Genomic DNA, 24,257 nt, shown 5'->3' on the forward strand with positions numbered 1-24,257 from the left:
ACCTGTACTTGGGAGGATTCCAGTCGGGATGCTCACCTTGGAAATTGGCCAGAGAAATCCCAGGCATCTCTTGGCTGAGCCTGGAAGCAGATGGCGAGAGAGTCCTTGGGCCACTCTTCTCGGGGTTCCACCCAGTAGCTTGTGGGTCTACTCTGAACCCCACTTTGACCCCACAGGTCCAGTCCCTGGAGAGCCTGCTGGATAGGACCTGCTTGGAGTTTCATGCTTGAGCGTGGAGGAGTGCCACTTCTTGAAGATGCTACACAGTCTTCCCCAAGAGATTGTTCGGTTGGGGGAGGGGAGCTGGACTGGAGGGAGGCCAAGAATGGAGGTGGGGACGGGAGGACGTGGGGAAGGGCAGAGCTCTGAACACTCTAATTTCACTTTCATACCTTGCTCAGAAAAAACCCCAAATTGTTTATTTTCTTTCTTTCGTTCTTTCCTTTTCTTTCTTCCTTGTCTTTCTTCCCATCTTTCTCTTTCTTTTTTTCTTCCTGTCTTCCTTCCTTCCTATCTTTCTTTCTTCCCATCTTTCTTTCTGTTTTTGTTTCTTCCCATCTTTCTTCCCATCTTTCTTCCCATCTTTCTTCCTTCCCATCTTCCTTCCTTCCTTCCCATCTTCCTTCCTTCCTTCCCATCTTCCTTCCTTCCTTCCCATCTTCCTTTCTTCCTTCCCATCTTCCTTCCTTCCCATCTTCCTTCCTTCCCATCTTCCTTCTCCTTCCTTCCCATCTTCCTTCTCCTTCCTTCCTTCCTTTTCCTTCCTTCCTTCTTTCCTTCCCTCCCTCCCTCCCTTCCTCCCCCCTCCCTTTTTCTTTATTTTTCTTCTCTCTCTTTCTCCCCCTTTCCCTTCCATCCCTCCCCCTCTATTTCTTTCCTTTCTTTCCCTCCGATTTCAAGACTTACGGTAAGACACCAGAGCCTGTGGGAGGGACTGGCACTTAACGCTGCGGTCCAGCAACCGTTTAAGCCACAAAGCGCAGTTTACTTTCGTTTTGTGTCATTCCTGGATGCGTTTCGGGGATTCGTTTGGCGCCGAGTTTAGGTGGTGGGCTACCAGGCTCAGAAGTCAGCAAAAGTGAACTACAAGAAGAGTGAAGGGCTAGCAGGTGAGAAAGAATTTTTTTAAAAAAAATCGATTTAAAGACTGCCCGACTCCAGACCACTCCTGTTTATCCAGGCAACCGGGCGCCTTTCGCGGATGTTAGAGACAATCCCCATTATCCGCACACCACAGGGGGAAATGGGGATTGTAGTGCCCCGCACGGAGCTAGGTTGGAAACCGATCACCCACCCGTGAAGGGGACAGGAGGGTTCAGCTGACCAACTCCATAACAAACAAGGGAAATTCCCGCGATGCCTCGCCCCCTATTTAAGGGGCTCGGGGATTGGTAGATTTTTACTTCGAAGCCTCCTTCCGCTTCCTTTTTCTGGCTCTCTGTACGAGTCTCCCTTCCTTCTCTCCAAAGGGAGCCGCCGCCACCCCCCTCACTTTCAGTTTCCAGGGCTCAGCCTCTCCCCCCGGCGCGTTTTAGAGACTTTCTCCGTGGCCGCAGCCTCGTCCCGACCGTTCGCCGCCAACTGATGCGGGCTGCCCTCCTGCTTCTGGATCCGGATGGGGCTCCCGATAGCCCGGTTGAGGCTGCTGTCCGCGGCGGTCCTCCTGTTGCTGCGGGGAGGATGCGCAGGTGAGTGGCCGGAGGGGACGGGCGGGGCTAAGGAGATCTGAGATGGGCGACTTGCTTTCCCCGTGGCAACGAGTTCCAGAGGGGTCGCAACGGTTGGTTGGCTAGGTTCCATTCCATAGGGGTAGTGATTTCTGACAGTCTCAAAATGGGTGAACAGTGCAGTCAGGCGGTAGGGAAAGCAAGTAGGATGCTTGGCTGAATAGCTAGAGGTATAACAAGCAGGAAGAGGGAGATTGTGATCCCCTTATATAGAGCGCTGGTGAGACCACATTTGGAATACTGTTTTCAGTTCTGGAGACCTCACTTACAAAAAGATATTGACAAAATTGAACGGGTCCAAAGATGGGCTACAAGAATGGTGGAAGGTATTAAGCATAAAACGTATCAGGAAAGACTTCATGAACTCAATCTGTATAGTCTGGAAAACAGAAGGAAAAGGGGGGACATGATCAAAACATTTAAATATGTTAAAGGGTTAAATAAGGTTCAGGAGGGAAGTGTTTTTAATAGGAAAGTGAACACAAGAACAAGGGGACACAATCTGAAGTTAGTTGGGGGAAAGATCAAAAGCAACGTGAGAAAATATTATTTTACTGAAGGAGTAGTAGATCCTTGGAACAAACTTCCAGCAGACGTGGTAGCTAAATCCACAGTAACTGAATTTAAACATGCCTGGGATAAACATATATCCATTGTGAGATAAAATACAGGAAATAGTATAAGGGCAGACTTCCCCAAATATGCCCATGTTACACCAACACTCCGCAGTCTGCATTGGTTGCCGATCAGTTTCCGGTCACAATTCAAAGTGTTGGTTATGACCTATAAAGCCCTTCATGGCACTGGACCAGATTATCTCAGGGACCGCCTTCTGCTGCACGAATCCCAGTGACCAGTTAGGTCCCACAGAGTGGGCCTTCTCCGGGTCCCGTCAACTAAACAATGTCGCTTGGTGGGATCTAGGGGAAGAGCCTTCTCTGTGGTGGCCCTGGCCCTCTGGAACCAACTCCCCCCAGAGATTAGAATTACCCCCACCCTCCTTGCCTTTCGTAAGCTACTTAAAACCCACCTCTGCCACCAGGCATGGGGGAATTGAGATACCCTTTCCCCCTAGGCCTTTACAATTTTATGCATGGTATGTCTGTATGTATGTTTGGTTTTTATAATAATGGGTTTTTAACTGTTTTTAGTATTGGATTATTATTGTATGCTGTCTGGTTATTGCTGTTAGCCGCTCCGAGTCTCCGGAGAGGGGCGGCATACAAATCCAATAAAATAAATAAATAAATAAATTCAACACTTGTAAGTTGAGGACTAGCTGTATTGAGGCTTTCTCAGGAAAAAAAGGGTTGATTCCAAATATAAAAGGGCAGGTGTTTAAGTTGCCTTTAGACATCTCTGTCTCCAAATTTCCTCTCCCCGCACCCCCATCCCTGGCTCTTTTCAGGTTCCCATTCATTGCGCATTTTCTACACGCTGGTCATGGGCTCCAGCCGGGATGTTCCCCATTATGTTGTAGTGGCGTATGTGAACGACCAACTAGCTGCACACTTTGATTCCCCCACAAGAAGAATGTTACCCCAAAAGTCCTGGCTTCATACATTTGAGTACGAGGACGACTCCCATTTCTGGGATCTGACATCACGGAGAGTGAGCACCACGGAGCGGCGATTCAAAACTGACCTTGCCATCTTGCACAGTTACTACAACTCCAGCAGAGGTAAGACATTGTCAAAAGGGCTTCAAGAGTTGTTAACCTAATCCTATTTAGCTTCTGCTCCAGTAATCTCAGACTACTAACCAGAGCATACAAAACTTTTGCCAGACCAATCCTTGAATACAGCTCATCTGTCTGGAACCTGCACCACATTTCGGACATAAACGCCTGGTGCACCAGTTGCGGCCCTACTTGGACCGGGAGTCACTGCTCACAGTCACTCATGCCTTCATCACCTCGAGGCTCGACTACTGTAATGCTCTCCACATGGGGCTACCTTTGAAAAGTGTTCGGAAACTTCAGATCATGCAAAATGCAGCTGCAAGAGCTATCATGGGCTTTCCCAAAAATGCCCATGTAACACCAACACTCCGCAGTCTGCATTGGTTGCCGATCAGTTTCCGGTCACAATTCAAAGTGTTGGTCATTACCTATAAAGCCCTTCATGGCACTGGACCAGGGTATCTACGAGACCGCCTTCTGCCGCACGAATCCCAGCGACCGGTTAGGTCCCACAGAGTGGGCCTTCTCCGGGTCCCCAGGGGAAAAGTCTTCTCTGTGGTGGCCCCGACCCTATGGAATCAACTCCCCCCAGAGATTAGAATTGCCCCCACCCTCCTTGCCTTTCGTAAGCTCCTGAAAACCCACCGCTGTCGTCAGGCATGGGGGAATTGAGACATTCTTTCCCCCTAAGCCTTTAAAATTATGCATGGTATGTTTGTTTGTATGGATGTTTAGTTTTATAATAAGGGCTTTTTAGTAATTTTTAGTATTGGATTTGCATGATGTTTTTTTATTACTGTTGTTAGCCGCCCCGAGTCTACGGAGAGGGTCGGCATACAAATCCAATAAATAAATGAATGAATGAATGAATGAACGAACGAACGAACGAACGAACAAACAAACAAACAAACAAACAAACAAACAAACAAACAAACACTCTAGAAAATGTTCAGAGATATTTTACTAGAAGAGCCCTCCACTCCTCCACTCATAACAGAATATCCTACACTACTAGACTTACAATCCTAGGTTTAAAAAGCTTAGAACTACATTGTCTTAAACATGACTTAAGCATAGCCCATAAAATCATCTGCTACAACATTCTTCCTGTCAATGACTACTTCAGCTTCAACCACAACAACACACGAGCACACAACAGATACAAACTTAAAAGTAAACCGCTCTAAACTCAACTGCAGGAAATATGACTTTATTTGTTTGTTTGTTTGTTTGTTTGTTTGTTTATTTATTTTGTATGTCTGTCTGTCTGTCTGTCTGTCTGTCTGTCTATCTATCTATCTATCTATCTATCTATCTATCTATCTATCTATCTATCTATCTATCTATCTATAAATTTATTTATTTATTTATTGGATTTGCATGCCGCCCCTCTCCGTAGACTCTAGCAGACTTTAGCAACTGAGTAGTTGATGCATGGAACTCACTACCAGACTCTGTAGTATCATCACCTAACCCTTAAAACATTACCCTTAGACTATCCACTGTTGACCTCTCCCGATTCCTAAGAGGTCAGTAAGGGCATGCATAAGTGCACTAGAGTGCCTTCCGTCCCCTGTCCTAATGTTTCTCTTTTACTAGTATGTATATAAATATATCTTTGTATACCATCAATACGTACGTGACAACACAAACGAACAAACAAAATTGAGTCGGAAGAGCTGGATTTTCGCTTCCATGGCGGACTGTTCTCCTTTAGGAAAAATCTGAACCAGTTAGGAAATTCTAGCAAAGAATTTGGTGGACTCCCAGAATTCTCCAGCTTTGAACCAGTTAGGAAATTCTAGAAAAGAATCTGGGCTCTAGTTTTTTCCCCCCCCCCCCCCACCCTTTTTTGTTTTAGTAAGAACATTTATTAAAGTTTGTTTTAGGAAACAGGGATGTCTGAGAATAAGGATGGTTCCCTGTGCAGGAGTATCGTATATCTACAGCAGAGGTCTTCAAACATGGCAACTTTATAACTTGTAGACTTCAGCTCCCAGAATTCTCCAGCTTTGTTGCTGAAGAATTCTGGGAGTTGAAGTCCACAAATCTTTTTTTTAAATTATTTTTTATTATTTCTCCACAGTTTCCATATATACATCTGTGCATATACCTTAAAACATATCAAAAACATACAGTTATATATTTTTATCCAAACTATCATTTAGATTTAGATTTATTGGATTTATATGCTGTCCCTCTCCGCAGACTCGGGGCGGCTCACAACAATGGTAAAAAACAGTACATAGTAACAAATCTAATATTTAGCAATCTAAATTACAGTTTTAGGTTAAAAAATCCAAAATAAAGAAACCCCAATATATAAAAAACAAGCACACAATATATAAAAAACAAGCACACAATATATAAAAAACAAGCACACAAGGGGGAGATGTTTCAATTCTCCCATGCCCGACGGCAGAGGTGGGTTTTAAGGAGTTTACGAAAGGCAAGGAGGGTGGGGGCAATCCTAATCTCTGGGGGGAGCTGGTTCCAGAGGGTCGGAACCACCACAGAGAAGGCTCTTCCCCTGGGTCCCGCCAGACGACATTGTTTAGTCGATGGGACCCGGAGAAGGCCAACTCTGTGGGACCTAACCGGTCGCTGGGATTCGTGCGGCAGAAGGCGGTCTCGCAGATATCATGAATCAATATCCTATTTTTGCACCTATTTATCAGTTTGTTTCCTCATTTCTTTACACGCCCCTCATCTCCATCTCCTCCTTTGACCTTCTTTCTCCCTTTCTCCCCCTTCCTACTTCCCTCCAGTCCTTCTCTTCTCCCTTCCTTTTCAACTTCCTCTTCTCTCTCTTCCCCCTCCCCCCAGTGATTCTAATCCTAATTCAACTTATATTTAACAGACTGATAACATATTCCCATGCATCTTTTTTATTTTATTTATTATTATTATTATTATTATTATTATTATTATTATTATTATTATTATATTTGTATGCTGCCCCTCTCCAGAGTCGGAGCGGCTCACAACAACAGAACACAGTATAATAATAATAATAATAATAATAATAATAATTATTATTATTATTATTATTATTATTATTATTATTTATTAGATTTGTATGCCGCCCCTCTCTGAAGACTTGGGGCGGCTCACAACCATAATAAAAACAATGTTACAGTGGAACAAATCTAATATTAAAAGAGAAAAAGACATATAAAACCCTATCATTTAAAACCAAACAACACATACATACCAAACATAAAGTATAAAAGCCTGGGGAAGGTGTCTCAGTTCTCCCATGCCTGGCGATATAGGTGGGTCTTGAGTAGCTTACGAAAGACAAGGAGGGTGGGGGCAGTTCTAATCTCCGGGGGGAGTTGATTCCAGAGGGCCAGGGCCGCCACAGAGAAGGCTCCAAATCCAATAGTTAAAAACAATTTAATATAAAACAGTCATACATCCCAGACAAACCATGCATAAAACGGAGCGACACAGGGGAATCAATTCCCCCATGCCTGATGGCAGAGGTGGGTTTTAAGGAGTTTGCAAAAGGCAAGGAGGGTGGGAGCAGTCCTGATCTCCAGGGGGAGTTGATTCCAGAGGGTCAGGGCCACCACAGAGAAGGCTCTTTTCCTGGGTCCCACTAGACGACATTGTTTCGTCGATGGGACCCGGAGAAGGCCAACTCTGTGGGACCTGATCGGTCGCTGGGATTCGTGCGGCAGAAGGCAGTCCCGGAGATATAACCAACACTTTGAATTGTGAACGGAAACTGATCAGCAACCAATGCAGACTGCGTAGTGTTGGTGTGACATGGGCATATCTGGGAAAGCCCATGATTGCTCTTGCAGCTGCATTCTGCATGATCTGAAGTGTCCCTTCTGAACTCATTATTTTTATATGTTCCGGTGGCGCCGGAAATGGTGTCCTGTCACTGAAGGAAAGAATAGAATAGAATAGGTTTCTATTTATTGGCCAAGTGTGATTGGACACACAAGGAATTTGTCTTTGGTGCAGATGGTCTCAGTGTACATAAAAGAAAAAGATACTTTTGTCAAGAATAATGAGGTATGACATTTAACGATTGTCATAGGGGTCAAATAAGCAATCAGGAAACAAAATAATAATAATAATAATAATAATAATAATAATAATAATAATAATAATAATAATAATAAAAAATAATTATCACAACAACAGAACACAGTACAAATCCAATAGTTAAAATTATAATTATTATTATTTATTAGATTTGTATGCCGCCCCTCTCCGAAGACTCTGAATATATAAATCATAAGGTTACAAGCACCAAGTTACAGTCAATCAATCATAAGTGGAAAGAGATGGTTAATAGGGACAATGGAGCGGATTCTCCCATGAGTGTTATATTTCTGCTCTATACCCATCTTCTCAGCAGGGTTTCACAGCTGGCAGCGTGTGATCGGCTGCGACCTGGGCAAAGATGGCTACAAGAGTGGGGTTTACCAGTACGGCTACGATGGAGAGGACTTCATCAGTTTGGATCAGAAGACTCTTACCTGGACTGCGGTTGACGTCCGTGCTCAGGTGACCAAGAGGAGGTGGGAAGCAGAGCCTTTCATCGCCCAGAGCAGGAATAACTTTTTGGAGCAGGAATGTATCCAGCTGCTTCAGAAGTGCATGGTGCATGGAAAGGAATTCCTGCTGAGGAAAGGTGAGGAAGGAAGGAGGAAGCCAAGGGTGGGTGATGTCATAGAGTGTGGCATCTGTGATGCAAAGACTCCATGCTACAGAAGTATCTGACAAAATGAAATTCAATGTAGAGAAAAGTAAAGTCTTTCACTTAGGCAAGAATAACCAAAAGTACATATTATTATTATTATTATTATTATTATTATTATTATTATTATTATTATTATTATTATTATTATTTATTGGATTTGTATGCCGCCCCTCTCCGCAGACTCGGGGCGGCTAAAAACAGTGGTAAAACAACATGAACAATCCAATTAATAAAAACAACTAAAAAACCCTTATTATAAAAAACCAAACATACACACAAACATACCGTGCATAACTTGTAACAGCCTAGGGGGAAAGGATAACTTAACTCCCCCATGCCTGGTGACAAAGTTGGGTCTTAAGTAATTTGTGAAAGACAAGGAGGGTGGGGGCCATTCTAATCTCTGGGGGGAGTTGGTTCCAGAGGGCTGGGGCCGCCACAGAGAAGGCTCTTCCCCTGGGGCCCGCCAGACGACATTGTTTGGTCGACGGGATCCGGAAAAGGCCAACTCTGTGGGACCTTATCGGCTGCTGGGATTCATGCTGTAGAAGGCGGTTCCGGATGTATTCTGGCCCAGTGCCATGTAGGGCTTTAAAGGTTATTACCAACACTTTGAATTGTGATCGGAAACCGATCAGCAGCCAGTGCAGGCCATGGAGTGTTGCAGAAATGTGGGCGAATCTAGAATGGGTGAAATCAGGCTTAATAGCAGCAACTGTGAGAGGGATCTTGGAGTGTTAATGGACAACCAATTAAATATGAGCCAACGGTTTGCAGTGGCGGTCAGAAAGGCAATGAAAGTCTAAGTTGCATTAATGGAGGGATTCAATCAAGATCAAGTGAGGTATTAATATCAGTCTTAGTAAAAACCATACCTAAAATACTGCATCTTTGCCATCAGAAATTGTGGGTGCTTCATTACTGAAAGATTTCAAGAAGAGACTGGACTACTGTTAGATATTGAGACTGCCTGGTTAATCCATGGTCTGCTTTTCAAGTGTGAAAATGGAGACTGCTGATTGGCTGAGCCATCTGACAGCTCCCTATAAAAGGGAAAGCTGTTGTCCTGAAGCCTGTCTCAAGCCTCTACCATCCCAGGACTCAACAATTATCTTTTTTAAAAAAATAATTTTTATTGGATATAAATATTAAAAAAACATTTAGAACATTGATTAGACTTATACTCACATAACATAACATAGATACATATAAACAAACATACAAACAGAACAAAAAAAAGAATGAGAAAAAAATGGAAAAAGAGAAAGAAAAAAAGAAAATTCAACTTCTAAATCTCTTCTTTTTACAGTAAACTATACTGTTGTCATATTTCATACTATTATTTATTATTGTTATTTATTAGATTTGTATGCCGCCCCTCTCCGTAGACTCGGGGCAGCTAAACTATTTCTAGTTTAAATGGTTAAACTATTTCTTTTACAGTTTTTTACTTTCAATATACTGTATTTCCTTATTAATATCAGTATTTCAACATCTACATTTTATATATTACAATCAACATGCAAACATTAAGATATTATTATTATCCATTCCCTAATTCTCTATCTCTATCAATATCTTTACACTCTACAAATTTCTCGGTATTTTGTTCTGTTTCCAATATTGTGCCATTACTATTCTTGTTGCTGTAAGAATGTGTTGAGTAATGTACCTATATTTTTTCCCTAAGTCATCATCAAATATTCCTCAACAATTATCATTTGTTAGAAATGGTGTAGGTCTCCTGCTTGGGTGGGGTTGTGCTAGATGACCTACAAAGTCCCTTTCAATTCTGTTACTCTGTTAATCTATTATGTTCAGTCTTAAAATTTGCCATTGTTGTGTTCTCTACAGAGCCCCCAGTGGTAAAGGTAACGCACAGGATCCAGTACAATGGTATAGAGACCCTCGTCTGCCAAGTCTACGGCTTTTATCCCAAAGAGATAGATGCCACTTGGAGGAAGGATGGAGAGGTTTGGGAGCAGGACACCTTCCGGGGTGGTGTTCTTCCAAACTCAGATGGGACTTATCATACTTGGCTGAGCATTGAGGTTGACATGAAGGAGAGAGACCACTATCGGTGCTATGTGGACCACGATGGACTGCCAGAAACTCTGATCGTGGCCTGGGAGGAGCCTGGTAAGAGAAAAGAGGTGGACGGAACTGGTTGAACATGAGCAAAGGTGTCCCTGAAATTTCACATTAGGTCAGTGCTTTTCAAATAGTGGGGCAGGCCCCCTTCAGGGGGCACAGAGCAACACCAAGAGGGGGGTGCATGATCCTGAAGAATTTGCTTTTTTTGGTCGCAAAGAATAGGGGTTTTTTGCACTGAACAATAGCACACAGTACAGAGCAGGAGATATGAAGTGCAAATAACAAACTCTTAAGAAATACCATGGAAAAAATATTTAACAGGGATGAAAACAAAGGAGGAGAGAGACAGAGATAATGAGACAAACCTAAGTCTCCCAAAACCTAAGATGAGGAAATATGAATGGTATGTTGCACTAGGCTTCACTGTGACTATGGTGGGAGATGAGAAAAGACTGGTATGTTTACTGTGCCTAAAAATGTTGGCAGTGGATAGCTGCTAAGTAGCATTGGGTGAACCGAATCCACACAATTTGGGTCCATACCGAATTTTGTGGTGTTCGGTAGGCTGGCCCCGAACCTGAATTTTTTAAAAAATTCATGCTCTGGTTCGGCATTCATGCTGAACACTGCGAAAGCCACCACCCAGCTGTCATCTGCTGAGAAGAGGAGGAGGAGCCGGGCGCCGGTGGCAGCGGAGGAAGGCGAACACCGGGGAGCTTTCGGACGGTCGGGAGAATGGGAGGGAGGCACAAAAGGAGCTGGGGAATCCCTCCCATAAAGAGATTCCGGGGGCGGAGCTTTGATGTCACATATACCGGCAGGTTGCTAAGGATGCCATGGAATCCAGGAAGTGATCACCTTGGCGTCCTTAGCAACCTGCCGGTGTATGTGATGTCAAAGCTCCGCCCCCGGAATCTCTTCGTGGGAGGGATTCCCCAGCTCCTTCAAAGGGAGGTCTTTTCACGTAAAAATAAACATTGTTATTTTTACGAAAAAGGACACCAGAGCGGCGCTGCAAGCAAAGGGTGGTGCTTTCATGTAAAAATAAATATGTTTATTTTTATGTGAAAGGACCGCCCTTTGCTTGCAGTGCCGCTCCGGCATTCTTTTTCGTAAAAATAAAAATAAATAAAAATAAAATATCCGTAAAAATAAAAAATGATGGGATTCTGGGGGCGGAGCTTTGACATCACGTAGCATTTGGAGTTCGAGTTCGGGTTCGGTTCGGGTTCGGCTGAACTTTGAGTAAAGTTCGTCCGAACTTGCCGAACCGAACACTGTTGGGTTCGCCCATCACTACTGCTAAGGTATCACTTAAACACATTACACCCCAATCATGCTGATAAGCTGTTTGACATTTTTCAGCAAAAACATGCTGAATATTGCAAACAACTGTCCCGGCAGAGAGTTGAGAGGGGATGTGAAATGTTTACTTCTTCCTAGGGGGACATAAAAGAAAATAATTGAGAACACTGCATTAAGTGATCATACAGCCTAATGAATGTGGTGATGGAGAACCCTCATTTACTAGGTTCACCCAATGCATTGACCATAAATGTGGTCAAAAGTTGGATTCACTCAACATGCCTGGCCTAAAAGACGAACCCTTGAACTAGTCCAGTGTGTTTGGCAGCTCAGATCTTTGTGGAACTGAGCTGTCAAACACAGCTCTAATGTGTGGAAGTTGACCTGACTAAGGACACTAGCCAGATGAATACCTGGTAGGTAAATGAAGGCCTTCTGCAAGAAGAGACATTTTTAAGGGTGATTTTGTAATGTTTGCCTCCTATGGGATGCCAGAAGAAGAAAAAACATGTGTGGATTTGTAGAGGTGGAGGGGTTATAGTTTGGAAAATCAGGTATATTTTTATTGCATGTCAAATCCTAGAGTTGTAAGTGTCCCTTGAGGTCTTCAAGTCCACCCTTGGTTAGTGCAGGCGACCAAGTTAAACCATCTCAGAAAAATGGCTATTTCACTCCCCCACCAACAAATTGATCATAATAATAATAATTTAATAATAATTTATTGGATTTGTATGCCGACCCTCTCCGCAGACTCGGGGTGGCTAACAACAATAATAAGCACAACATGTACAATCCAATAATAAAAAACAACTAAAAACCCCTATTATAAAACCAAACATACACACAAACATACCATGTATAACTTGTAATGGCCTAGGGGGAAGAGCTATCTCAACTCCCCCATGCCTAGCGGTATAAATAAGTCTTGAGTACCTCTTATATACCTCTTCATGGAGCTTTTACAGCCCCCTCTAAGTGGTTTTACAGAATCAGCATCTTGCCCCCAACAATCTGGGTCCTCATTGTACTCACCTTGGAAGGATGGAATTTTGAGCCTGGTGAGATTTGAACTGCCAAATTTGCAGTCAGCTAGCAATCGGCAGAAGTAGCCTGCAGTACTGCATTCTGACCACTGCACCACCACAGTTCGTTAACAATGAGCTAAGAATATTTAAGAGCAGGGGTTCCCAATTCCTGGGCCATAGCTTCCAGTACCAGGGTGTTGGCTGTTTGGAACCACACATGCATGCACGGCTCCATTTCCACAAACGGCAGGTGCACGTGCCTGCCACTTGTATAAACGGAGCTAGATTCACACACTCGCCCACCATTCATGCAGAACCATTATTATTATTATTATTATTATTATTATTATTATTATTATTATTATTATTTATTAGATTTGTATGCCGCCCCTTTCCGTAGACTCGGGCTGGCTCACAACACAATAAAACAGTTCATGACAAATATAATAATTTACAATTTAAAATATTTAAAAAAACCCATTATTTAAGCAAACATACATACAAGCATACCATACATAAATTGAATTGAATAGTTCCGGGGGAGATGTCTCAGTTCCCCCATGCCTGATGACAAAGGTGGGTTTTAAGGAGTTTACGAAAGGCAAGGAGGGTAGGGGCAGTTCTAATCTCTGGGGGGAGCTGGTTCCAGAGAGTCAGGACCGCCACAGAGAAGGCTCTTCCCCTGGGGCCTGCCAACTGACATTGTTTAGTTGACGGGACCTGGAGAAGGCCCACTCTGTGGGACCTAATCGGTCGCTGGGATTCGTGCTGCAGAAGGTGGTCTCGGAGATATTCTGGTCCTATGCCATGAAGGGCTTTAAAGGTCATAACCAACACTTTGAATTGTGACTGGAAATTGATCGGCAACCAATGCAGACTGCGGAGTGTTGGTGTAACATGGGCATACCTGGGGAAGCCCATGACTGCTCTCGCAGCTGCATTCTGCACGATCTGGAGTTTACGAACACTTTTCAAAGGTTGCCCCATGTAGAGAGCCATCCCCTCTCTCCCACTATCAACCAGTCCGTAAAGCCAGAAATCTTGGGAACTGCTGGTTAGAGCACTATGGCTTAGCTAACTCATTCTTGGTTACCTCTTTCTAAGACTGGGAAATCCGAAAGAAGAAAAATCCCTGGATTCCCCTAGTCATTTTATCCTTTTTCTAACACAGATTTTGTGCCCATCATGGGGATCGTAGCTGGAGTAGTTGGTATCTTGGTGGCCACAGTCTTCGTTGCTGTGGGACTGACTATCTACATCAGTAAGTATCTTTTGGATGGCCACAGGTTGCATCCTTCATAAAACATGTGGGAGGTGCTGCCAATCTCCACACATAGAAACATAAAAACATAGAAGTCTGACGGCAGAAAAAGATCTCATGGTCCATCTAGTCTGCCCTTATACTATTTTTTGTATTTTATCTTAGGATGGATATATGTTTATCCCAGGCATGTTTAAATTCAGTTACTGTGGATTTATCTACCACATCCGCTGGAAGTTTGTTCCAAGGATCTACTACTCTTTCAGGAAAATAATATTTTCTCATGTTGCTTTTGATCTTTCCCCCAACTAACTTCAGATTGTATCCCCTTGTTCTTGTGTTCACTTTCCTATTAAAAACACTTCCCTCCTGGACCTTATTTAATTCTTTAACATATTTAAATGTTTTGATCATGTCCCCCCCCTTTTCCTTCTGTCCTCCAGACTATACAGATTGAGTTCATTAAGTCTTTCCTGATACATCCCAAAATCTGGTATTTTCCACATGTTTCCTGATCAGGCTCCCTCTGAACATGGTCTCCAAACCTTCTGAAGATCCTAAAGTTATGGTCTACATAATAGCCTAAAGTTTCTCACCCTTGGCAACATGAAGATATGTGGAGTTCAACTCCCATAATTCCCCAGCCAGGGGAGTTGAAGACCATACATCTACAAATTGGCCAGGTTAAGAAACACTGCTCTAAGCCATAATACAATACAATACAATACAATACAATACAATACAACATAACATAATTAATACGATACGATACTATACTATACTATACTATACTATACTATACTATACTATACTATACTATACTATACTATACTATACAATAATAGTCCTCGGAGAGGGGTGGCATACAAATCTAATATATTATTATTATTATTATTATTATTATTATTATTATTATTATTATTATTATTATTACTATTAATCTGCCCTCAAACTGCCAAGGTTGAGAAACACAATCTTAGGATATTACATATTATATTTATCGTATTGTATCGTATTATATAATAATATTAATATTAATATTGGCAGTTTGAGGGTTCATGAACTTTAACTCTAGAATCCCCAGCCAAAATACAGTACTGCCAAACTTAGTGCCCCTGAACTTCATGAATACAGCCTCCAAATCTCCATCAAATCCTCCCTGCTTTCCATAGTTTCAGAGCCTTTCCAGGACCCTGGGAAGGGCAAAAATGGCCTCCCCCTATGGAGGCCCTTCAGAGGCCAGAAACTTGAATAATTTTTTGCCCTTCCCAGGCTCCTGGAAAGGCTCTGGAGCTTGGGAAGAGCAAAAAAATAGGCTTTCCGGTTCAACCAGAACTTGGCAAATGGGCCATTTTCTGCTTCTGGAAGGCCTCCGGTGGGTGGGTAATAATAATTAATAATAATAATAATAATAATAATAATAATAATAATAATAATAATAATTTATTAGATTTGTATGCCACCCCTCTCCGAAGACTCGGGGTGGCTCACAACAACGATAAAAACAATATTATAATGGCACAAATCTCATATTAAAAAACTAAAAACCCTATCATAATTAAAAACCAAACAGCACATACATACCAAACATAAATTATAATAAGCCTGGGGAAAGATGCCTCAAATCCCCCATGCCTGGCGGTATAGGTGGGTCTTAAGTAGTTTACAGAAGACAAGGAGGGTGGGAACAGTTCTAATCTCCGGGGGAGTTGATTCCAGAGGGCCGGGGCCACCACAGAGAAGGCTCTTCCCCTGGGGCCTGCCAGACGACATTGTTTAGTCAACGGGACCCAGAGAAGGCCAACTCTGTGTGACCTTATCGGCCGCTGGGATTCGTGCGGTAGCAGGGGGTTCCGGAGGTACTCTGGTCCAATGCCATGTAGGGCTTTAAAGGTCATGACCAACACTTTGAATTGTGACCGGAAACTGATCGGCAGCCAATGCAGGCCACGGAGTGTTGTAGATACGTGGGCGAAGCTGGGAAGCCCCACAATGGCTCTTGCGGCCACGTTCTGCATGATCTGGAGTTTCCAAACACCTTCCCCAGGCTCCTAGAAATGCTCTGAAGCCTGGGGAGAGCAAAAAAAAAGTTGTGCCATCATGTGCTGTGAGCAGGGGAAGTCACACAGGGGCCGCATGGAATTATGGGTGTAGGCATGCACTCGTATGCCTCCCCGCACCTCCCATTTTGGTATGTGAACCAAAACGGATTCGCCATCACTGGTATAGGGTCTCTTATTCTCTTAGCCCTTGTTCATAGGATTTAGCCTCTAGCCTCTAGGCCAGGGGTGTCAAACTCAATTTCATTGAGGGCCACATCAGGGCTGTGTTTGACTTCAGAGGGCCGGAGGAGGGCTTGCCCAGGGTGTGTGGCCATGGTGGGCATGGCACGGGATTTGGGGGGCAGTAGTTTTAAAATGGCCGGGGGGGGCAGACACTTAGGCTGTATGGGGCCCCAAAATTCCTGATGGTGGCCCTGGTTGCGGCCCTATTTGGACAGGGAGTCATTGCTCACGGTCACTCATGCCCTTTTCACCTCGAGGTTCGATTACTGCAATGCTCTCTACATGGGGCTACCTTTGAAGTGTTCGGAAACTCCAGATCATGCAGAACGCGGCCGCGAGAGCCATCGTGGGACTTCCCAGATTCGCCCACGTATCTACAACATTCCGTGGCCTGCATTGGGTGCCGATCAGTTTCCGGTCACAATTCAAAGTGTTGGTCATGACCTTTAAAGCCCTACATAGCATTGGACCAGAGTACCTCCTGAACTGCCTGCTACCGCACGAATCTCAGCGGCCGATAAGGTCCCACAGAGTTGGCCTTCTCTGGGTCCCGTCGACTAAACAATGTCATCTGGTGGGCCCCAGGGGAAGAGCCTTCTCTGTGGCGGCCCCGGCCCTCTGGAATCAACTCCCCCCGGAGATTAGAACTTCTCCCACCCTCCTTGTCTTCCGTAAACTACTTAAGACCCACCTATACCACCAGGCATGGGGGATTTGAGAGATCTTTCCCCCAGGCTTATTATAATTTATGTTTGGTATGTATGTGCTGTTTGGTTTTTAATTATGATAGGGTTTTTAGTTTTTTAATATGAGATTTGTGCCATTATAATATTGTTTTTATCGTTGTTGTGAGCTGCCCTGAGTCTTCAGAGAGGGGCGGCATACAAATCTAATAAATTATTATTATTATTATTATTATTATTATTATTATTATTATTGTTTGTTTTATTCTTTAATGTATTAAACTAATAAATATTTTTTTTAAAAAAAAACCTGCCAAAGTTAGCTAGTAACATGTTCACATCCTTACTTTTGGGGGCCACCCCCTTCTTCCAGGAGGGTTTTCTGACTTTGGGAAATTTCTGATTCTGTGGGAATGAAAGTCCAAAGCTCTGAACTTCTGCCAAAGCCTGAGGAAAAATTGAGGGATCTCTAAGTGGGAATACCATCTCTGACTTTTCCATTCTGTTTTGCAGAAAAATATGGCAGAAATGCATACAGAACAGCATCAGGTGAGTGACCTTGAAATATAATTTTGGTATAAGTTGCCTTTGGGATGGAAGGCGGAACAATCCCGATTAGCCCAAGTGAAACTGTGGCAGATTTACATCTTCTCTGCAATGAGAAACATGGGTAGTCCTCAACTTACAGCCACGATTAAGCCAAAATTTTATGCAGGAGCTGTGCCAGAGCCAACCACAACACTAAGTGAGAAACTTGCTAAGATATTGACAAAATTGAACGGGTGCAAAGACGGGCTACAAGAATGGTATTTGTATTTATTAGATTTGTATGCCGCCCCTCTCCGAAGACTCGGGGCAGCTAACAACAATAAAAAAGACAATGTGAACAAATCTAATATTAAAAATAATCTAAAAAAACCCAATTTAAAGAACCAATCATACATACAAGCATACCATGTATAAATTCTATAAGCCTAGGGGGAAGGGAAAATTTCAATTCCCCCATGCCTGATGACGGAGGTGGATTTTAAGGAGCTTGCAAAAGGCAAGGAGGGTGGGGGCAACTCTGATATCTGGGGGGAGCTGGTTCCAGAGGGTCGGGGCCGCCACAGAGAAGGCTCTTCTCCTGGGTCCTGCCAAACGACATTGCTTAGTCGACGGGACCCAGAGAAGGCCAACTCTGTGGGACCTAACCGGTCGCTGGGATTCGTGCGGCAGAAGGCGGTCCCAGAGATATTCTGGTCCGATGCCATGAAGGGCTTTATAGGTCATAACCAACACTTTGAATTGTGACCGGAAATTTATCGGCAACCAATGCAGACTGCGGAGTGTTGGTGTAACATGGGCATACCACATGGTGGAAGGTCTTAAGCATAAAACGAATCAGGAAAGACTTCATGAACTCAATCTGTATAGTCTGGAGGACAGAAGGAAAAGAGGGGACATGATCGAAATATTTAAATATGTCAAAGGGTTAAATAAGGTCCAGGAGGGAAGTGTTTTTAATAGGAAAGTGAATAGGAATGTTTTACAGGACCCACAATATATAGAATGGATGGAAAAAGAATTAGATTTTTTTTAAATTAATAAAAACTCAGAAACATCCCTACAAAATTTATGGGATACAACCAAGCCATATATCCGGGGTATAACAATTTCCTACACTGCAAGAAAAAATAGAGAAAAAAAAGAAACAATATGAACAATTAGAAAAAGAATTAAAAGATTTAGAAATAATATTACAAAATAATCATGTTCATGCAGAAAAGATTTTGGAAAAATCCTCTTCTGGATCAGAGGTTTCCAAACTTTGGCAACTTGAAGTCTTGTGGACTTCAACTCCCAGAATTCCCCAGACTGGAAGTTGAGAGTTGAAGTCCATAAGTTTTAAAAGTTGCCAAATTTGGAGATCCTGGTTCTATATGATGATTGACATGAGATGACAGATAACAAGAGGGAACTCCTTATGTTTTAAAAAAAGTGTACATGTGGGACACTCCCAGGACTTTGTGTTGCATGTGTGTGATCTATTGTTTGACAAAAGGGACATGCTGCTTCCCTCAAAAACTTGATTTTTCTCATCTCTTTGTTACAGACAGCATACCAGATTTTGCAAGTCCTCCAGTGGTAAGTAGGGGATGCCAGTCTGTAGGGTTACATCCCTTTTATCAGAAACAGAAAAAAAATATCTCCATCTCTGCAATTAAAAAAGATATATTTATATAATAATAATAATAATAATAATAACAACAACAACAACAACAACAACAACAACAACAACAACAACAACAAAGCTGGAAGGGATCTTAGAGATCTTCTAGTCCAACCCCCTGCTTAGGCAGGAAACGCTACACTACTTCAGACAGATGGTTATCAAACATCTTCTTAAAAACTTCCAGTGTTGGAGTATTCACAACTTCTGGAGGCAAGATCGTGCAGAATGCGGCCGCGAGAGCTATTGTGGGGCTTCCTAGATTTGCCCATGTTTCTACAACACTCCATGGCCTGCACTGGCTGCCGATCAGTTTCCGGCCACAATTCAAAGTGTTGGTCATGACCTTTAAAGCCCTACATGGCATTGGACCAGAATACCTCCGGAACCGCCTTCTACCGCAAGAATCCCAGCGGCCAATAAGGTCCCACAGAGTTGGCCTTCTCCGGGTCTCGTCGACCAAACAATGTCGTTTAGCGGGCCCCAGGGGAAGAGCCTTTTCTGTGGCGGCCCCGGCCCTCTGGAATCAACTCCCCCCAGAGATTAGAACGGCCCCCTCCCTCCTTGTCTTTCGCAAGTTACTCAAGACTCACCTATATCGCAAGACATGGGGGAACTAAGACATCTCCCCCAGGCTTTTTATATTTCATGTTTGGTATGTATGTGCTGTATGGTTTTTAATTATTGGGGTTTTTATATATTTTTATTATTAGATTTGTCCCATTGTTATACTGTTTTATTACTGTTGTGAGCCGCCCCAAGTCTTCGGAGAGGGGCGGCATGCAAATCTAATTAATAATAATAATAATAATAATAATAATAATAATAATAATAATAATAATAATAATAATAATAATGTGTTCCACAGAATAAGTGTTCTAACTTTCAGGAAATTTCTCCTTAGTTCTAAGTTGCTTCTCTCCTTGTTTAGTTTCCACCCATTGCTTCTTGTTCCGCCCTCAAGTGCTTTGGAGAATAGTTTGATTCCTCCTTTTTTGTGGCAATCCCTGAGATATTGGAACACTGCTATCATGTCTCCCCTGGTCCTTCTTTTCATTAAACTAGACATACCTAGTTCCTGCAATCGCTCTTCATATGTTTTAGCCTCCAGTCCCCTAATCCTCTTTGTTGCTCTTCTCTACACACTTTCTAGAGTCTCAACATCTTTTTTACATGGTGGCGACCAAAACTGAATTTATTTATCAAATTTATGTAGCAGCCCATCTCACTGAAGACAACTCTGGGTGGTACTCATATATTATTTTTATTTGATCAAAACGGTCAATTTAGCCATCTCTGCTAGCTCCATCCAGTTTTGTAGCCATTCATACATGGCAGGAATCGAAATGCCCTTTCATTTTTGTGCCATTAAGATCAGAGCTCCAAATTTTCCTAAAGTCTTTTTTTCATTAAGCCCCATACCCAGGCAAAAAAGTTTCTGGTTTTAACTTTATATTCACTTTAAGAATTTTTTGTATTAGAATAAAAAACCTAGATGCCAGTTATTATTTAGGTGGATTGTTTTATGCTATTATTGTTCATTATTTTAATCCTTTCTTTTTTCCCCCCACAGAATTGAAATCGAACAGAATAGAATTCTTGATGGGCCAAGTGTGATTGGGCACACAAGGAATTTGTCTTTGGTGCATATGGTCTCAGTGTATATAAATGAAAAGATACCTTTGTCAAGAATCATGAGGTACAACACTTCATGTGTAGGAAAATGCGGAATTTTGACATGTAGGACGTCCACGGTTCTGTGTCCGGGTTGTAGAACGCCGGTGCCTGAGCCATGACGGAGCTCATGGTAGTTCAACAGGAGTTCAACCTCTTCATCACCACTGTTAAATCAGTGCTCGGAGACTGCTTCAGTTCAACAGGTTTATTTCGTTAGGCATAATCAATGGAACAGCTCTCTTCGACACTCAACTCCCAACAAGGGCAATGGCTAATCCATTGCCCTATTTATACAGTTCTTTTACGTGGGAACATTTTCTGACAACCATTTATTTTTGGCGGCATTCTAACTTAAGCCGTGTCTTAACCAATCAGTGATTTAACCGTTTATTTTCAGTTTTTACAGACATAACACTTAGAATCATCCATACTTAAAGCTGACTATAAGTCTAAGTAAAAGATAGATAGACAAAGAGACCAACTGACTGAAACAACTTTAGAGAGTGTATTAGTCTACTTGCTGCAAGGATTATTTGATGTTTTAACATCATGCACTGTTTCTTTCACCTCTCTTCCTGTTACGAAGCCCACTTGGCAGATAGAACCAGAGCAAAGGCGATTTCCACAGAGGACCTGCTGTGAATCACTTGGTGATCCTCAAGGATCAGGTTTGTGTAGCTCAAAAATGCGAGCATTGTTCTAGCCATCAGGAAGAGTTCAAGCTATCCACACCTTTATTTGGCTGTTTTGTGAGTTCTCACAATTCGAAGAATTGTCAAGTACCAACCAAGGGGAATATTTGTAGCTCAGAGTTGAAATGAAATCATCAGGTGAGTCTGAACAAGGGGACACAATCTGAAGTTAGTTGGGGGAAAGATCAAAAGCTACCGAATATCCGGAGGCTTCAGTGATATCTGAGCGCATGCGTAGGGGGAGGGCATTGCATTATGGGTATGTGCATCCTTTTGGCACCCAATCAAAAAAAAGGTTTGGGTCACTCCTATAGTTTCTTGCCTGAGCAGGGGGTTGGACTAGACCTCCAAGGTCCCTTCCAACTCTGTTATTCTGTATTCTGCATCTTGAGCATCAACCATTGGCAGTTCTGTGTTAGCAAAAACTTCAGAAGAAAAGGATTTAGGGGTAGTGATTTCTGACAGTCTCAAAATGGGTGAACAGTGCAGTCAGGCGGTAGGGAAGGCAAGTAGAATGCTTGGCTGCATAGCTAGAGGTATAACAAGCAGGAAGAGGGAGATTATGATCCCGCTATATAGAGTGCTGGTGAGACCACATTTGGAATACTGTGTTCAGTTCTGGAGACCTCACCTACAAAAAGATATTGACAAAATTGAATGGGTCCAAAGACGGGCTACAAGAATGGTGAAAGGTCTTAAGCATAAAATGTATCAGGAAAGACTTAATGAACTCAATTTGTATAGTCTGGAGGACAGAAGGAAAAGGGGGGACATGATCGAAACATTTAAATATGTTAAATGGTTAAATAAGGTCCAGGAGGGAAGTGTTTTTAATAGGAAAGTGAACACAAGAACAAGGGGACACAATCTGAAGTTAGTAGGGGGAAAGATCAAAAGCAACATGAGAAAATATTATTTGACTGAAAGAGTAATAGATCCTTGGAACAAACTTCCAGCAGACGTGGTAGATAAATCCACAGTAACTGAATTTAAACATGCCTCGGATAAACATATATCCATCCTAAGATAAAATACAGGAAATAGTATAAGGGCAGACTAGATGGATCATGAGGTCTTTTTCTGCTGTCAGTCTTCTATGTTTCTATGTCTGATGAAGTTAGATTAACACGGAGGGTGCTACCTAGTTTGGGTAATGAAACATCTGCAAGAAAGCAAGCAAGCTAAGAGAGCACCATGCTAAAATAGTTTAACAGAGTGATTTTAAATTAATGCAGAGTTGCACAGGAACATAATACGGCAAAGAGGGCCATTATGGCCAAACATCTGGCCTGGGAGCAAGACGATCCAAGATCTAGTCACTCCTTCACCCATGGAAGATTTTTGGGAGACTCTCTTGCTTAACTGTAAGACTCTGAATTCTAGTCCTGTCTTGGACCTGAAGTTAGCTGTGTAACATTGGGCAGTCATTTCCTTTCAACCCCAGGAAGCAGACAATGACAAACCCTTTTGCAATCATCTCAAAAGAAAATAGTATAAGGGCAGACTAGATGGACCATGAGGTCTTTTTCTGCCGCCAGACTTCTATGTTTCTATGTTTCTAATAATAAGGATGGGAGAGGAATGCCCCCTCTCTAGCCAGAATGCTGTTTTGACTTCTGAATGAAACCAATAGTCAATACTCTCTGAATAGTTAATTAAACTGCAGGTAACATACTGCATTTGGATGTATCAGTTCAAACAACGAGTTGGAACAGACTTTGAAGATCTTCTAGTCCAACCCCCTGCTTAGGCAGGAAACCCTACATAATACAAAACTACATAATCTGATTCACACAGTACAGTGTTCCCTCGCTTTTTGCGGGAGATGCATTCCAAGACCGCCCGCGAAAGTTGAATTTCCGCGAAGTAGAGATGTGGAAGTAAATACACTATTTTTGGCTATGAACAGTATCACAAGCCTTCCCATAACACTTTAAACCCCATAATTGCAATTTTCCATTCCCTTAGCAACCATTCAGATTATTACTCACCAAGTTTATTTATTAAAGTTTATTTAAAAAATATTTATTAAAGGCAGACGAAAGTTTGGCGATGACATATGACGTCATCGGGTGGGGAAAAACCGTGGTATAGGGAAAAAACCCACGAAGTATTTTTTAATTAATATTTTTGAAAAACCGTGGAAGATCCAGGGTGGCGCAGCAAGTAGAGTGCTGTACTGCAGGCCACTGAAGCTGGCTGTAGATCTGAAGGTCAGCGGTTCAAATCTCATCACCGGCTCAAGGTTGACTCAGCCTTCCATCCTTCCAAGGTGGGTAAAATGAGGACCCGGATTGTGGGGGCAATAGTCTGGCTCTGTTAAAAAGTGCTATTGCTAACATGTTGTAAGCCGCCCTGAGTCTAAGGAGACTTTTCGCAAAGTTCGAACCCGAGAAAATCGAGGGAACACTGTACACAGAATTGTTAGATAACCAAGTGGACTGATTTAATACACACACAATTCAAGCAGATGAATGAGGGCACTGGAATCTTAATTGAATTGGTAAAACATGTCACAGAATATAAGACTAGAGGGAATCTAATCCACACTTCTCCCTGATATTTGTACAAACATCACCACTGTGTTTGGTATGCATTCATCAAGGTCAATGCTTCTCTTAATCTGATGCTTCTTAGTTAAATTGGGATTAGAGTTCTCAACTAGCATCATTCTAGTATTATGAAGATTTTACCTAATGTATTATATTTATATATTTGTATTTTTGGTTACATTTTTTTTACAGTATTATGCTTTCAAAGGTTTGTATGCTTGTATAAAGTTGTTCGTAAATCTAATAAATATCTGAGTTGTCTTTACATCATCGGCATCAGCACTTACTGATGAAGAAGAAAATTGTCAAATTATTTGTAAAATGCTCAGTCATTTAGTGA

General features: G+C 42.4%; 1 protein-coding gene across 4 annotated transcripts; it reads left to right on the forward strand.

Annotated features, from left to right (window-relative positions):
- The first annotated feature begins 1,022 nt into the window (after positions 1-1,022).
- LOC139159691 (patr class I histocompatibility antigen, B-1 alpha chain-like) lies at positions 1,023-24,182 on the forward strand. 4 transcript variants are annotated; one of them, XR_011557820.1, is made up of 10 exons: positions 1,023-1,109; positions 1,536-1,688; positions 3,136-3,408; positions 7,784-8,062; positions 9,986-10,270; positions 13,727-13,816; positions 17,298-17,333; positions 18,880-18,911; positions 20,570-20,695; positions 21,260-21,303. XR_011557820.1 is itself a non-coding variant. In XM_070737020.1 (9 exons), exons 2-9 carry the CDS (start codon positions 1,616-1,618, stop codon positions 20,573-20,575), a joined length of 1,074 nt encoding a protein of 357 aa, XP_070593121.1. In that variant the 5' UTR covers positions 1,023-1,109; positions 1,536-1,615; the 3' UTR covers positions 20,576-24,182. The 4 variants fall into 4 exon arrangements, 3 of the variants coding, with proteins under 3 accessions (XP_070593121.1, XP_070593119.1, XP_070593120.1); XM_070737020.1 differs by having other exon boundaries at positions 20,570-24,182; XM_070737018.1 differs by lacking the exon at positions 20,570-20,695 and having other exon boundaries at positions 21,260-24,182.
- Positions 24,183-24,257: the final 75 nt, after the last annotated feature.

This window comes from Erythrolamprus reginae, chromosome 2, assembly GCF_031021105.1.
Source record: "Erythrolamprus reginae isolate rEryReg1 chromosome 2, rEryReg1.hap1, whole genome shotgun sequence".
Taxonomy (NCBI): domain Eukaryota; kingdom Metazoa; phylum Chordata; class Lepidosauria; order Squamata; family Dipsadidae; genus Erythrolamprus; species Erythrolamprus reginae.